We start from the raw sequence: 16,054 nt of genomic DNA, 5'->3' as shown, positions 1-16,054 counted from the left end.
ATCTCTTTTTCACTGAGTGACTATAAATCCTGTATCAGTCTGTTTGTTAAGTTATAAATGATAATTTTGTTGTTGTTTGTAATTACGTCATCCTTCAAAAAAGAAAATGAAGAATTTATCATCTTCCTTCCCTCAAATGATGACCACAATTACTGCTGCTGTAATGAATCTTGTGATATTTGCAAGAAATTTTGGAGAGGTCATGTTTGCCATTAAGATCCTAGAATCCTAGGATTTGCTTGGGTCTGCCCTATCTAGCAGTAGTAGTAGTGATTTGTGTTGTTCTTACCAAAACTTGTCTTTCTTTTGATTCTATCTTAAATATGAAAAATTGAATTGTTGAGTATTTTACTTTTGAATTCAACTATCCAGGTTTATAAACATTCCTTTCTAGCACTGCTAAAAAAAATTATTGAAAAATAATAATGGTGATGATGATGATGATAATAATGATAATAATAATAACTATGAAAAAGTGGAAATCATTGAAATTATGATGGAATGCTTAAATTGGCAGCAATGTTTACTGCAGTCTGCTCTGATTAAACAACTTTATTTCTGCCATGTCTTCCCATTGACTGTATCTAGAGCTACATTGTGTGTGAATTGGAGCAGAAGCTGGACGTCCTATATTCGTTCATCAAAGCTCATCTCAAGCAGAAGATCTTGGTCTTCATGGCCAGCTGCAAACAGGTTAGGAGAAGAGTTTTATTAACCCATTCCCTAGCATCCCCATTGCCTTTGCGCAGGACCCACCAGTTTCATGTATACAATGGGTTAACACCTTCACACACACTCACACACTCGCTCTTATATACACACCTATGCAAACACCAACACAAAAAACCTACACACACACACACACATATACACACACACACATACGAACGCTCTTTGTTTTATTATTATTATACTCTTTATTCGCTTCTTACAAAGCACATATACTATATACAATAAAATATTCCTAAAAACATGCAGATACATTGTATATACATGGATACAGAAATCGTCGATTGAGAATGATAAGGGCGTTAAGTTGTCACAAAACCCATAGTGTTCGAGTCAACTTAACGCCCTTCTCATTCTCAACAGACGAAATGATGTATTAAACACACACACACAAAAATAACAGACACACACATGAATTTAAAAATACCTTCAGGGAGATCCAACAGACATCCACATATTTTCTGTTATTAATACATTTGATATTCAGTGTTTTAAAAAAATGAATTTTAAAATTCAAATTGCTTTATTTAAAGGATAATCATACAAATATACAACATTCACATAAAAAGTAAACAATGGAATAAAGCAGTTTTAACAAGCACATCTTGGAATTGTAAAGCAGTAGGACCTAATGACTATATTTGAATCATGAGAGCTTATGCACTGGAAACTTTCTAATTCTTTGATTATGAAAGTGCCATACAGTTAATTCAAAAACTAGGTTTGAGTCCAGAAGGAACTACTAGTATTCTTTTGTCAAGGCCCTCTCGCTGTATGGTGAAGAGAGCCCAGCCAAGTGGATTTGTGCAAGGGCCTTTTGAGATCTGCTTTGCATCCTTTTCTTAGCCCCTTGAATTACCGACTTTTGCTCCCCAATTTTTTGGGAGGAAAAGTTGGCCAATCTGCATGTCTGTCTGCCCGAGTCTGATTTGCATACCGTGAATGCACGCCACAAACCTCCACAAGTGGTCAGTCATGCATGCAAACAGGCCAGACAACGCCAAGACAAAGGATGTGGGGAGTGCGACATTCCACTGGTTGACGGGAACCTGGTAATATGACTATTCAGTAGGGTTCATGTGTCATGAATAATAATGTGTGAAGCAGATCTCAAAAGGCCCTCGCGCTGTCACACTCATCTGGCCTTGCTTCACTCTCCCATTACAGTGGGTGGCCTTTGACAAAAGGCCAAGAAGGTACAAGCTTACTAGAAAATGCATGCAAATGACAAAAACAAAGCAAGTGGCTAACAGTCTACTCTTTAGGAAGCATTCCTTGAGTGTACCCTGGTATAATTTCAGCCAGTTACTTCTGAGCAAATTCTTGTCATGAAAGTCTACACCAGGCCATAATGAAAATATAAAAAAAGGAAGCCCTTATGAATGTAGTCCAAAGTGATTTTGAATAAGGCTCATCTAAATCTTGTTTTATTAAGCATGTTCTGTTGTTGAGTCAAAAGCTTCCTGCACTAATATTTGCACAAATTTATGCTCCTTATTTAACCTTGCATTTTCTAAAATTTATGCACAGGTGAAGTTTGTCTTTGAGATGTTCTGCAAGCTGAACCCAGGCATTTCAGTGATGGCGCTCTACGGCTCTCTGCATCAGCTGAGGCGGGTCGCCGTTTATGAGGAGTTCTGTGTGAGGGAGTCGGCAGTCTTGCTGGCTACAGACATTGCAGCCCGGGGACTCGGTAAAGCTTGGTTTTTGCACTTTTACTCTTGTGTCTTTTGTGTGTTCTCATGTTTACCACCATCACTGAAATAGAATTACTCAATAGGTGCTGAAGACTTTGTATGCTAAAATATGCAAACATGGATATGAGTGTATGGGACTGGAATGTTTGTTTTTAAGAACTCACAAAATTTTAATGTGTCACAACTGTGATTTGCTAGAAATCAACTTCCAGCAGTTTTTCGTAAGCTTCCTTGGACACTAATCAAGGGAAGCACATGTCAAATGTACAAGTATGCAGAGTGGTACATTGGACTTTGGGTTGTTGTTTTTTTTATAGGATTTACATGGTAGCAACTAGATTCTCATGATTAAAAAAGGAAAATGTCATTTTTGCTTGATTCTCTATAAGTTATATAAAACCACATCATACACTCATCAGGAAGAATGAGGTGCTTTTCGTATATTTACATCATCACCCAGTTTTCATGATCTGGGTTTTTCCGCAATAACGGGGGTGGCCAAATTTACAATGTACCTCACTCTAACAGCTACTGCTCTCACATCTTTTCAGTGTCTGGCCCGATTTTGGGCGTTCTCCTCCCTTTCAAGAGCAAACCTACCCAAACTCCTCCTCCTCCTTCTCCACCTGGCTCTTCCAAATCCCCTTTAATAGTCATCCTTGCTTTTATGGCTCATTCATTTTAAAGGCGCATAGTCCCGGTAGTGTAGAGGGCGCTATTGATGATACTGCCGATCACCGTTAGTATTGATACAAAGATTGCCGAAGTTGAGCTGTCATCAAGAGTAAAGCGCGTAGGTGTTGCTAGGTAACGTTGCCTTCGTTGTCTTCTCTGCGCATCGCGCAGTCTGTAGTACCGGTAATGCCAGGGTGCGTGCATACATGTATGTGCTTCTTTAATTATGACATCACAAAAGAAATTTGCTGAAGCTGTCATCCCCTCGGCCGAATCATGTGTTCATGAGCCGAAATGTGATCGGACCACTGACTACAGTGAATCAGACTTCTTCGGACTCGGGGAAATGGGTCATAGCGTAAGCGCTAAAGAGGAGTCGATAGTGTAGGTCTTTATAGGAAACTTGCACCGTGTACCTGCGTATGCATTTGACAAAACCACTGGGACCGTGTGCCTTTAAGCTCTAGCACTTTCCTCTGCAGATCATGATCATCATCTTCCCTCATTATTCAATGAGAAGAAAAATTAGTGGTGGTCTTTTATTCGTGGTGAACCATTTCACTTTGGTTGCAACATGCTGCCTGACTGCGTCTTTCCCCTCTCCGTGGTATTTTCCCCTCCCAGACTTTCCGGCCGTCCACTGGGTGGTACAGCTGGACTGCCCCGAGGACTCTAGCACCTACATCCACCGGGTTGGGCGGACGGCCCGGTACGAGAAGAACGGTGAGGCTCTCCTTGTCCTCCTACCCTCCGAGGAAGAAGCCATGGTAGCGGAGCTGGAGAAGAGGAAGATACCCATCGAGAAAATACAGTGAGTGGCCTGTGGTGGCGCTGTTTAGGTTCACTTGTCATCAATATGATTATGCACTCAAACATAATCATATGTGTAAGTGTGAGCAATGACATAACTGTATCTTTACCTGCAACAGTATCTGTTCTGTAACCATAACCATAACACATCTGCAACGATGCCAACCCTCCCGATTTTGCCGGGAGACTCTCGGAAATTCACTCCAACTCCCGGTCTTACGGTCACCTACATTATCCTCCCGGAATTTGCAGTTTCTGCCGTAATTGTTATTTTTTACTCTTTTTTTTTTTCCGTTACGGCAGTGTGTTCTTATTTTTTTTTTCTCGGAATGATTCAATAATGCATTGTACAATCAACGATTTCTTTTTTTTTACAGCAGTTGCCAGTTTGACAAGAAAAGTGTTACACTGATCATTCTTCTAATGCGTATTGCAAGCACTAGTACCGACTATCGGTATTATCCTGTTCAAAAATACGATCTTTAAATTGGCTTGCAATGTCCGGAAGTGATCGCTAACTTCAGTTTATGGCTTGAAGGAACGGAGATTTTTCTGCCATAGAAAAGAACATGAGTTGCACACCGCTAGTAAGCAATATTCCATAGGTTAATACAACGTGAGCTTGATCTGAAGTAAGCAACATTTTTAAGGCGCCTGTACATTTGTTCGCTGCTTTTTCCGTATCTTTAACCAGACCAACACGTGTCGACGATCATGATTCAGTGACTGTTGCTGTAGTGCTGTGTGCGTGTGTAATTTTGTAGCAGTATTGCATTATTGTTTATTAAAGTGCGGAGTGCATGCATGCTGCAACTTGCTATCTACTTCAGCTAGCAGCCGATCCGTCGTGTTACGTTAAATGTTCAAATGTTCGACATCGACTCGTAATCATACGTAATCGTGACCGAAACTATGAAAGTTAAAAAGAAGAAATGGTCACAAAAATTCAAAGTGCAGTACAGTCAGGAATGGCCGTGCATAGGGAAATCACAGATTGGATCATTTCACGCATACTGTTCAGTATGCAGTACCAGTGTAGATATCAGCGTAGAGCATGGGGGTCGAGTAACTATACACAGCCCAGTCACTGTGGAAGCACAGCGTCTGGTCGGGCTAGGGGGTCGAGATGACAACTGCCGGCATGTTCATACGAAGAAGCATTTGGATATCGCGAAGACGCATGAATCATGTTCGCTGTTCAAATATATTCCTAAAGCTGGACAGGAGGAGGAAGATGTGACCAAAGCGGAACTTCTATTCACAGAATTTATCTTGGCGCATAATCTTCCAATTGCAGCCTCAGACCATGCTGGACCCCTCTTCAAGATGTTCCCGGACTTGAAAATCGCCAGCAAGTACAGTTGTGCTAGAAGTAGAACAAAAATTTAAGATTTACACACACATTTACCCACATCTTAGTTAAATGATTTTTTTTTATTATTATTGACAAGAAAATATCAGCCCCACTTATTTTATGTTACCTATCATTTGTAGACATACAGCTGTACATGTATTGTAATCCTTTCCCCCTCATTTTTCCCCAGCCTATATTTTTTTCAGAGGTGCATATGCACTTTTCATTATTTTGATTGCTATAAAAAAGTCAAAATAGTGTTAAAATAGACTGACAAAATGGCTTATCCCAAAGAGCGTGAAAATTTGATAATCTATGTCTTCTCATTTTTTTTTTTTTCATGTAAAGTTAAAAGTTATGTAGGGTCTAGATAGACTTTAAAGTCTAGACACTACATTATTAAAAAAAAATCCATTGTTATTTTTCTTTTTGGTAATCTAATTGTGCTATCAAAAAAGTGGGGATTTTTACAACTTGAAAATGTTGCAAAATAAGCCTCAGATTGCACCAGAGAGCATAAAGAACCCCAGAGCTTCCAGGGCCCTAAAGCGGGCCCTGGACCCCAACGCAAGGGTCGAGCGCTCTGCGCTCGAGATGTGCGCCTTGCGTACATTATTTGGTGTCCGTTGCAAATCCTCCCTGATTCTGATTTCCAAAAGTTGGCATCTTTGCATCTGTAATTGTAACAAAAACCAAAACCATTAATTTTACCGTCGTCATCAAGCCAGAGCTGTCTCTTCATTGTTTATGGCAGTCTGAACTGTAACTTGTAACAGTAACTGTAATCATACTTGCAAAAAAGTAACCATAACTGTTACCATTAAAATGTCACCATAATTGGCGTAATTCAACCAGAACAGCTTCTTGATGGAGGCGAGCCACTATCACAACCCCGGAATCTTTGTATACTTATTTTCACATCTTTAAGTCAAGGGTACATCAAAGGTCATGAAATCATGTCTGGAGACGTGAACATAGGGCGGGGGGAATCAAACTCTGTATGTAATGTGTAGGAATCCAGAGTATTATTCACAGCACCACATCCACATTGCTCCCAAAAGTATTGAATTGATGATGAAGATTGATTTGGCGACACCTTAAAATCCACACAGAACAGACAACTAAAAAGCCATTCCAGTGGCTCCATCACCCCCCCTCATATCAAGTCATACCCTTATCCTGGTCTAAAAACACCCTCCACCTCTCGTATTGTTGCAGGGTTAACCCCAACAAGAGAGTGACGGTGGAGAAGAAGCTCCAGTCTTACTGTGCCCAGAGCCTGGAGCTCAAGCAGTCCGCCCAGAGGGCCTTCATCGCCTACCTCAAGTCTGTCTACCTCATGAAGAACAAGGACGTCTTCAAGGTCCACAAGCTGGCCCTCGACAGCTTTGCCAGGTGAGACCTCTCAAGGGCCTTGGTTCTTCAAAATCAAAGAAGTCTGATAATCTTGTTTTAATAGTGACGTTGAATGTACATTGCTGAAAATTCCCTTAGTATTGAAAGAAATATGAAATTTACAGTTATCTCACTAAAAACTCCTCAATTCAGGTACATACTGTAAAAGTGGATATTTTTGTGCGACTAATTTTTCAAGCTCGGCCGGGTAGGAAGAGTTTCGCGTGTTTTTAATTCCATGGAATCGAGACATCAAGTACAGGAACAACATATGGCAAGCAAAAATATTCATGTGCTTTTGTTTTCACGCTAGTCTCTGGTTGCGTGAAATGCGCGAAAATTTCAACACCACAAAAATTTCCACTTTTACAGTACCTACATGTAAGAGAGAGTACAAGTGAAAGTGTTGATTGTGTTCTGAATTAATGTCTGACATCCCTGTACCTTCATTGTCAACTTAACCCATTGAGGACGGTTTGATTTTGCTACAACACGCATTTCCCATAGACACCTGCCCGAGTATACTCGGGACTCGTCCTCAACGGGTTAAGGGCTCTTCTCTGGATGCATTAGATCCAACATCTGTGAGTTTGGGTGACTGTAGTTGCAGTAAGGACAGAGATGATATTGGAGAGTTTTCACAAGATTCTTGTGTGTTTACACAGTGATTAAGACAATGTGTCATGAAAATGCCAACTGCTGTCATGGAGTGGGAAGATGGAATCAGGACCAACAATTCATAAGAGCTACTCACCATATTGTGATTGAGTGAAAGGATTGCTTCTGTCCTTGCTCATGTTATTACTCAATACCATAGAAAACGAGAGAGATTACTGTATATCGAAGGTATTATTTTCAGGAGCAATGTTGACACTAGGCCATGAAAATATCACTATGAAGTAATGAAGTGGTCAAACAAGAGTGTCAGCATATGTAATCATAGAGTGATTTGCACGTCAGTGTCCATTTTGCATTTTCAATTTTTCATTGGTTACCCTATGCTTCGTGTTCATTCATCAGGTCGCTCGGCTTGGCCGTTGCCCCCAGGGTACGATTCATCCAGCGGGCGGAGAAGCGGAAAGAAGAGCAAAGCAGGGATAAGCGAGCATCATCAAGAAACGAAGGAATAGTCCAAGCAAATGCTGGACACGAAAGGACGCTTTCAAAAGCCTCAATAAGTGCAAAGAAGAAAGGGGACGAAAATGAGGAGGATTCGTCGTCATCAGAAGGAGAGCTTGAGTCTGAGGAGGAGAAGATGCCCAGAGGCGTGGCATCTGAGGAAGGCTACAGTTTCCATGGCGACGGGGATGAGGATGAGGACGACTTGCTGGTCAAGAAATCGAGCGGTGCATCAGAGCAGGTGATTCATTTTCACTCTTAGAGTTTTCTGCAATGTGCTGTGCAGTCGTAGCTTCAGACGGAGAAGGATATTTATTCATTTCTGAGCTTTGGGATTACCCGTCTTATTTTCTTGAAGTGTGGAAATATTGAATTTAGTTTCCAAACAAGAGAGTTGTTAACTCTCTCTCAAAAGTCAAAGGTAGCCTTGCTTTGCTTAATTTTCATCGATGGTGGTATGTGAGCACATTCAACGTGCAAAATGTTATGAAATGCTGCTTGTTATTAATGGAGTCATTTTTGAAATCACAAAAATGTAAATGGAAAACAAGATTGTGTTGTAGTGACACCAACTCTGTTCCATATCAGATTGTAGGCAGAAACACCAACATTTGAGGGCATTTGATGTGTCTCCAGGCTACAGTCCCTGCCATGTCAAAGTCTTGTTGATTCAAACATGTGTTCATTTTCTTCATTTGCTCCTTCAGATTGGGGCTGCCGGAGACGATGACGACGAAGATCTGGCCGTGCCCGAGAGGCGGTCGAAGAAATCCGACAAGCCCCTCACCAAGTACGCCCTGGCCAAGAAGATCAGGAAGAAGAATCTTACCATCAACACCAAGAAGATCTTTGATGAGGACGGAGAGGTAGGCAGCAGATGGAGATGTAGCACATAAGTTTGCACTGGTAGTGCTGGGCAAGTAAGAATCCCCCACAACTGCTTGCTGTATTTACAAAAGTGATAACGTCACCTGTGCTTTAACGCTACCGTCGCGTTCTGGCCAATTTGAAAAAAGAAAATAAATACAAAATTGAAAGGAAAAAAAAAAATATATATATATTATTATGTGGATTATATGTATAATTATACTGATACATGTGACACCTTCAGGTATATCTGATGAACTCATTTCTGTGTAAGTTCAGTGTTAGTTCAGTGTTAGCTTAGTGTATATAATGACCGTGGGTAAGTATACCATACTGGATACAGTGCTCAGAAGATGAACGGGATCTGAGAATTGCCTTTGCCATTCTGAACCTCTGAAAAGTGAAGACATCTCTTAATATACCACCCTGTTTGCTCCAAGATACATGTCCTTGCTCTTACACTGCTTTTGTGTTGTTGTTTTTTTTAGATGGATTTTTTTTTTGTAGATAAAGACTGATTTTGTTTAGTCAAGAATTGTGCTCTTACTGTGGATTAAACACACCACCTATCTTCAGGACCTTTCAGCTAAAAAAAAAAAAGAAAGAAAAAAGAAAGAAAGAAGAAGAAGTGTGCATGTGATATAGACCCTACAGATAAATATTGTGATTGTGACCAGAAAACCAACCACATGAAAGCTTTTTTCCTTTACAGTCATTTGGTCTAATTTCTAAAATAGTCCAAAAGAAAAGAGTAAACTACTCTCACTACATTTTTCTCTCCTCTCTCTTCATTCCCCTCCGCCTCAGAAACAAAACAAAAAAATCAACTTTGTGTTGCTTTTTGTATGCTGTGTCTTGGGTTTTGTTGTTTTTATTTTGAACAATCATGATGAAGAGATAGACTGATCCTTTAAATGTGTGTCGCCCATTTCATCCGGCTCAAGGTTCAAGCCCAGTGGCCTCCAGCCCAGCCCACCAAGGCATCCCGTCTCCATGACGATGAGGAGGAAGGAAGCGGGATCGACATTGAGAAGGCCAAGCAGTTCATGGCTGAGGAGGATAAGCATGACAAGCAGCTCTTCAAGGAACGCATCAAGGCCAAACACCTTGTGAGTCACTTTAGTCATCGAATAGAAATGAGAGGAATATATAAACATGTTCAGTTTTGTGAATGAAGATTATGTGATTTGAAAAGTATCAAATTCATCTACAAGTTCATGAAAGAGCTACCAATGTATTGGTTTTGACTGACTCAATAAGATGTGTTTGTTTTATTCATGTAATGATAAACCTTTATTGTCACAACTTCAATTTAACCATATGACTTTAGTCTCAAGTTCAACCTCAGTATAATGAGAATGGAATCTTAAAGTAGTTGACTACTAGTACAATTAAAGCTACATTAATACATTTGAAGTTGCGAATGACAGCTACAAATACTTCCCATATGCCAACTGGGGATATTATGAAAGAAATCTTTGAAGATATTATCACAACCTTTTACAACTTAATTCTCTAATGAAAACAGAGATACACCATAAAGATGTCATCAGATATATCCTGCTACCTTTTGAAAAAAAAGAAGAAGTGCAATTAGAAATGTCTACTGATACAATCATTGGAGTAATTACCTTTTTTGCCTTTTCCACCAGATGAAAAGGTTAAAAGAAAAGAAAGAGAAAAAAACCAAGAGAGGGCGGAAGGACAGTGACGATGAGGTAATTATCTGTTTGTTTGAATTTTTGACTCTTGAATCAATCGCTTATCACCTCTCATCTTCTCTAACCTTTTGCTGGGTGCCACTGTGAGTTTTTCACTCTAGCCGGGTTCACACGTACAAACTAGCGGGATGACGATCGCGATGCACATCACGGGTTTTTTTACGAGTGTCCACACGTACCAAATTAGCGGGATAGCGATCGCGATCGGTATACCGCTAATTTGGTGAGCGTCCACACGTACCAAACTATCCCGCTAATTGCCGATAGAGATAACAGCAAAGCCTGCAAACTGGGTCACACAGCGCCCTTCTCTATCACTGCCTGCGCGCACTTACCTTTGTCCATTGTCTTTTACGCGTCAGTGGTGTGGTTCGCGCGCTGTTGTTGTTGTGCTCCAAAGAGGTGAAGGACCTCTTCGCAGAGGCCTCGCTGTTGTGATGTGCGCATTGCATGATGGGATATAAAACTTGAGATTCTAATCCCGACCGTTCACACGTACCAGCACGGGGCCAATTATCCCGCTAATTGACGAACCAGCGCAAGATTTCTTGGGATCAGCATCGCGATGCTTATCCCGCTAATTTTCGGATTGTTTCTGTCCACATGTGCAAAAAACTCGGGATGACGATCGGGATGCAAATCTCGAGATTTGTATCCCGCTAATTGGTGTACGTGTGAACCCCCCTTCTGTGTCTCTGTGACCAGGCATTTATTGTATCCCCCGAACAGAGTTCGGAGGATACTATGGATTTGGCCTCGTCGCGCCGCGTCCGCGTCCGCTGCCACCGCCGCCGCAGAGATTTCCTTGTGAGCGCTCTACCAGCTGCGTTTCTTTTCCGATCATCTTCAAACTTGGCATGAAGGTGTATTATGGTTAGACGAAGACACCTATTGTTTTTGGTGATGGCGCCCTCGCTTGTTCCGTCTTTATACATGAAAAGGTAAATCGAATAGGGTCTGCTTGTGAGCGCTCTACTGGCTGCAGTTCTTCTTCGATCATCTTCAAACTTGGCATGAAGGTGTATTATGGTTAGACGAAGACGCCTATTGTTTTTGGTGATGGCGCCCTCGCTTGTTCCGTCTTTGTACATGAAAAGATAAATCCAATAGGGTCTGCTTGTGAGCGCTCTACTGGCTGCAGTTCTTCTTCGATCATCTTCAAACTTGGCATGAAGGTGTATTATGGTTAGATGAAGACGCCTATTGTTTTTTGGGTGATGGCGCCCTCGCTTGTTCCGTCTTTATACATGAAAAGGTAAATCCAATTGGGTCAGCTTGTGAGTGCTCTACTGGCTGCAGTTCTTCTTCGATCATCTTCAAACTTGGCATGAAGGTGTATTATGGTTAGATGAAGACGCCTATTGTTTTTGGTGATGGCGCCCTCGCTTGTTCCGTCTTTATACATGAAAAGGTAAATCCAATAGGGTCTGCTTGTGAGCGCTCTACTGGCTGCAGTTCTTCTTCGATCATCTTCAAACTTGGCATGAAGGTGTATTATGACAAGACAAAGATGCCTATGGTTTTTGGTGACGGCGCCCTCGCTTGTTCCATTTTTATACATGAAAAGGTATATCCAATAGGGTCTGCTTGTGAGCGCTCTACTGGCTGCAGTTCTTCTTCGATCATTTTTTTGATCATTTTCAAACTTGGCATGAAGGTGTATTATGGTAAGACGAAGAGGCCTATTGTTTGTGGTGATGGCGCCCTCGCTTGTTCCGTCTTTATACATGAAAAGGTAAATACAATAGGGTCTGCTTGTGAGCGCTCTACTGGCTGCAGTTCTTCGATCATTTTCAAATTTGGCATGAAGGTGTATTATGGTAAGATGAAGAGGCCTATTGTTTTTGGTGATGGCGCCCTCGCTTGTTCCGTCTTTATACATGAAAAGGTAAAATCAATAGGGTCTGCTTGTGAGCGCTCTACTGGCTGCAGTTCTTCGATTATCTTCAAACTTGGCATGAAGGTGTATTACGATAGGACGAAGAGGCCTATTTTTGGTGATGGCGCCCTCGCTTGTTCTGTCTCTATACATGAAAAGGTAAATTCAATAGGGTCTGCTTGTGAGCGCTCTACTGGCTGCAGTTCTTCAATCTTCAAATTTGGCATGAAGGTGTATTATGATAAGACAAAGATGCCTATGGTTTTTGGTGATGGCGCCCTCACTTGTTCCGTCTTTATACATGAAAGGTAAATCCAGTAGGGTCTGCTTCTTGATGCTTTGGGTTCGGGGGATACATGTGCTCGGCTGCGCGACCCGCCGAGCACGAAATTTCTAGTTTTGTTTTTATCTTTTCTTCTTTCTTTTTTTTTGTTAGTGGTAATCAAATGAATTCATTGTTGTGGAGTGATCATAGGATTTCTGCGTAATGAATGTCTATTAAAGGCAAGTTGGTGTTTTACATTGCAGCACTTTCGTACCTAGTAGCCCTACATAATGCTTTGGTTATATGCCTGACCAAAGTCAAGAGCCTGATATATAAATGCAAGTGGGTGAAGCGTCTCGTCTATTGAGTATTCAAAGGTCTGATCAGTAATACAATGCTTCCTAATGTGCACAGACTTGTATACAGGCGTCTCCCATTTTAATGAAGTCCTTGGGACCAGCATTTTTCTTTAGTTTTACTAGTGAAATTTCATTATAGCCGAACAAATAAAGTATATAAAGATTTATAAAATGGGTTCAAGAATGAAGCCAATAGGAAGCGCTGAAATGAGTCACGTGTGCTTTGGTTATTCTAGTCCCATTGCACTGCGTGTTAAATCCTATTGCCGATCGTCTGTGCGCGCGGCGGCTCCTTTGAATTAATTGCATGCATACGCGCTGTCAATCCTGTAAACAACTTCTAGTTCGGGCTGCCGGCCGGCCGGCCTTTGATCTTCCCTTGTGCATAACATGTGTGGCGTACGTATCATACGTACAGTGTACAGTAGACCAAGCGTTGTGGGACCGGACGCGTACATGGAGTCACTTTGAAGGGCAAATCCAACGATTTAGCAGGTTAATTCTCACGCCGTTTTCAGAGTATGTTGTCTAGTAGGCCTATATGAGGAGTCTATATCAAGTCTTTAAGGCAAAGGGTGCATATTCTATGTAAAATAAGTAAGTTTTCATGCGGGAACTTAAGTGTCCGGAAACCCAACCCCCCATCATACTTATACTGTATGTGCGGGATTTCCGAGTGCGACGTGCGTAAATGTTTGGGACGAACATCTTCGGACGTCTTGACCCACAAAGGTACGTGAAAAACGCTGAAAAATGCTGTTAGTTTTCGAATTTTCGACTCATTTTATAAAACAAATGATGCACAGGATTATTTCGTGGCGTTAGTGGAGGCGTATAGTGCACTCGAGGGTATTTACAATCCTTCACTAACGCACTCTATCCTGTGCATCATTTGTATAATATACGGTAGATGATATCTTTGGGACCTCAGTTCGTACTTTGTTGTAATGAACTTTTGTTATTAATGGTTTCATTATAATGGGAGTGCACTGTGGTGCCATTTTACCCATTGTGGTCATCTTGTAACGTTGTTTTAACAGGATGAGGGTGTACATCTTGGTACAACCCTAAACGTTGAGGAAGAGGAGGAATTTGATCCCATGAGCCTACCAGACCCTGACAAGTTCTCTGCCTTTGTCAGTGATGAGGAGGATGATGACGATGCCCACAAGGATGTCGACAAGGAAGATGTGTCAAAAGTCAAACTGGAGTAAGTTATCATGACGAGTATGTCCCTTCTGTCACCTGAAACTCTACGTATCCAACGTACCCATGATGTGTGTTTTTGTGCTCTCATAAACGGTTCAATCAGGGATATTGTAGTGGTTCACTCTAGGCATGCGGGGATACATTTCACTCCGGACATATGCCTGTTTGTTCAGAGTATTTAAAACAAATTAAAAAGCGCCTTCTTACAGGCCCTAGGGGTTCCTTCTAAAGGGTATGTAAAGCACCATTCCTTTCTGTATATTTAGAACCTGCATGTAGACAAATACTATAGCACTTCGCACTTTTCAAATAGGGAAATATGAACATTTTTACACATATCCTCAATTGTTGTGCACACACTTATGCACTACATGAACATTCCACAGACAGATTCATTTCATTCATGGTATTTTGCAATGGGTAATTTTCTTAAAATTTGTGAAATAATTTTGATTTCCATTATCCATGTTCTAAACAGAACAATCCATTATCGCGATGAAGAACAGAATACTTGATAATTAGTTTCAACATTACCTCTGATCAAGTATTCATCGAGCCTCTTGATTTGTAACACTAGCTGCATCATTCTTGTGTACTCTACAGGTCTGCAGAACCGATCAGCAAAGCTTCAAAGAGGAAATCAAGCAAAGAAAGCACAGGAAAGAAGAAGAAGAAGAAGCAGAAGATGTCTTTCGAGGAAGAAGAAGGCATTCCCATGGATACTGGGATGTCATTACAGGACGATGAACAACTTGCTTTGCACATGTTGTCTTCAAACAGACTCTAGGACATTTTTGAGAGCTTTCCACGATGTAAGAAGAGGATATCATCAATTGTTAAGACCGCTGACCCAAAATGTAGTTGCCTTTGTACATGGCAGTCTTGTCTTTGACACGGGTGGGACTTATACATGCCTACTTTGACAACTGGACAGCATTGCAAAACTGCACTAGAGAGATTCCTTGGGAATTTTATATTATCACAAGTCTTCTGCTGTCTTTACATAGCTTTAGATTTGCGACTCGCATTTTTAGCTGAAGATTGCGTTGGCCATTCCTCCCCACTCCCTGCATCGTGTTGCAAAGTAGCTTGCGATTACATGAGAACACCGCCTATACAAAGTAAAATGGCGAACCCATATGATCATTGCCTCAAGTAGCTCTTCGCGTCATGTATTGAGCAGATGCAAACTTGTTCCAGATCTGACCGTGCAAACTCCAGACAACACGAGGTCAATGTTTAAAGCAAATGTCTCAGGGCCAAAACATGTTTTGGTTTTTTCCTCTGAATGTCCAAGTCGCAAAAAATCTAAAGCTCCCTTTAGTAACCATGGGAAGACTTAGCTCCTTGTATGTCTAGATTCAGACCATTATCATATAAATAATAAAATATAATAAATATGGCACTGATTTCTGCAAAGATTTCAGTGTCTGTTCATGGAGCTATTCTTTCAGAAACATTGCAGGGGAACTTTGTTATAACAATCTGCTTTGGACTGTTGAAATGTCCTCATTATATCAGGTGTCTTGTCACTACAAAGATATAAACAGAAAATAAAAGGAACAGGACCTACAAAATAACCCTGTGATATCAGTTACCTTGCTATATCCAACCTTGTTATAATGATGTTCACCTGTAGTTTTTAGAATGATTATAAAATTTATTACTGGGTACTGAAATGATCAGTAATGAAATTACCACCTTTATCTTCCCACAAAGCAATTAAGTGGAAAATTTACTGACATAAATAACTATAATGTATAGTTTTGAAGGGTTGGAATCCCTACCATCACAGATCACTATTGCTAAGGAAGCATTTGTTTCAGCAATCTTTGATTCAGTAGTGAAATACATGTATCTTCATCCATCCTTTTTATTTTATGTAAGAGTTGGAATACAGTATACCACATCCATCATATTTCACTTTCCCCTCCCCAAAACACCAAATGATTTAAGAGGAAATCCATCCCAAAAT

General features: G+C 40.9%; 1 protein-coding gene across 1 annotated transcript in view; it reads left to right on the top strand.

Annotated features, from left to right (window-relative positions):
• LOC139731505 (probable ATP-dependent RNA helicase DDX10) overlaps positions 1 to 14,947 on the top strand; it is a 28,509-nt gene extending 13,562 nt beyond the window's left edge. Inside the window, exons 8-17 of the mRNA XM_071642392.1 lie at positions 589 to 693; positions 2,260 to 2,422; positions 3,726 to 3,912; positions 6,484 to 6,660; positions 7,681 to 8,020; positions 8,487 to 8,645; positions 9,591 to 9,755; positions 10,299 to 10,364; positions 13,911 to 14,080; positions 14,683 to 14,947. Coding sequence (XP_071498493.1) covers positions 589 to 693; positions 2,260 to 2,422; positions 3,726 to 3,912; positions 6,484 to 6,660; positions 7,681 to 8,020; positions 8,487 to 8,645; positions 9,591 to 9,755; positions 10,299 to 10,364; positions 13,911 to 14,080; positions 14,683 to 14,866 — 1,716 coding nt within the window. The 3' untranslated portion in view covers positions 14,867 to 14,947. The remainder of the gene's footprint in view (positions 1 to 588; positions 694 to 2,259; positions 2,423 to 3,725; positions 3,913 to 6,483; positions 6,661 to 7,680; positions 8,021 to 8,486; positions 8,646 to 9,590; positions 9,756 to 10,298; positions 10,365 to 13,910; positions 14,081 to 14,682) is intronic.
• Positions 14,948 to 16,054: the final 1,107 nt, after the last annotated feature.

The sequence above is a fragment of the Diadema antillarum genome, unplaced genomic scaffold (genome assembly GCF_040938485.1).
Source record: "Diadema antillarum isolate AM-2024a unplaced genomic scaffold, OU_Dant_1.0 scf00000022, whole genome shotgun sequence".
Taxonomy (NCBI): Eukaryota; Metazoa; Echinodermata; class Echinoidea; order Diadematoida; family Diadematidae; genus Diadema; species Diadema antillarum.
Note: the sequence above shows the minus strand (reverse complement) of the source record. Positions and strands in the feature narration are given on the sequence as shown.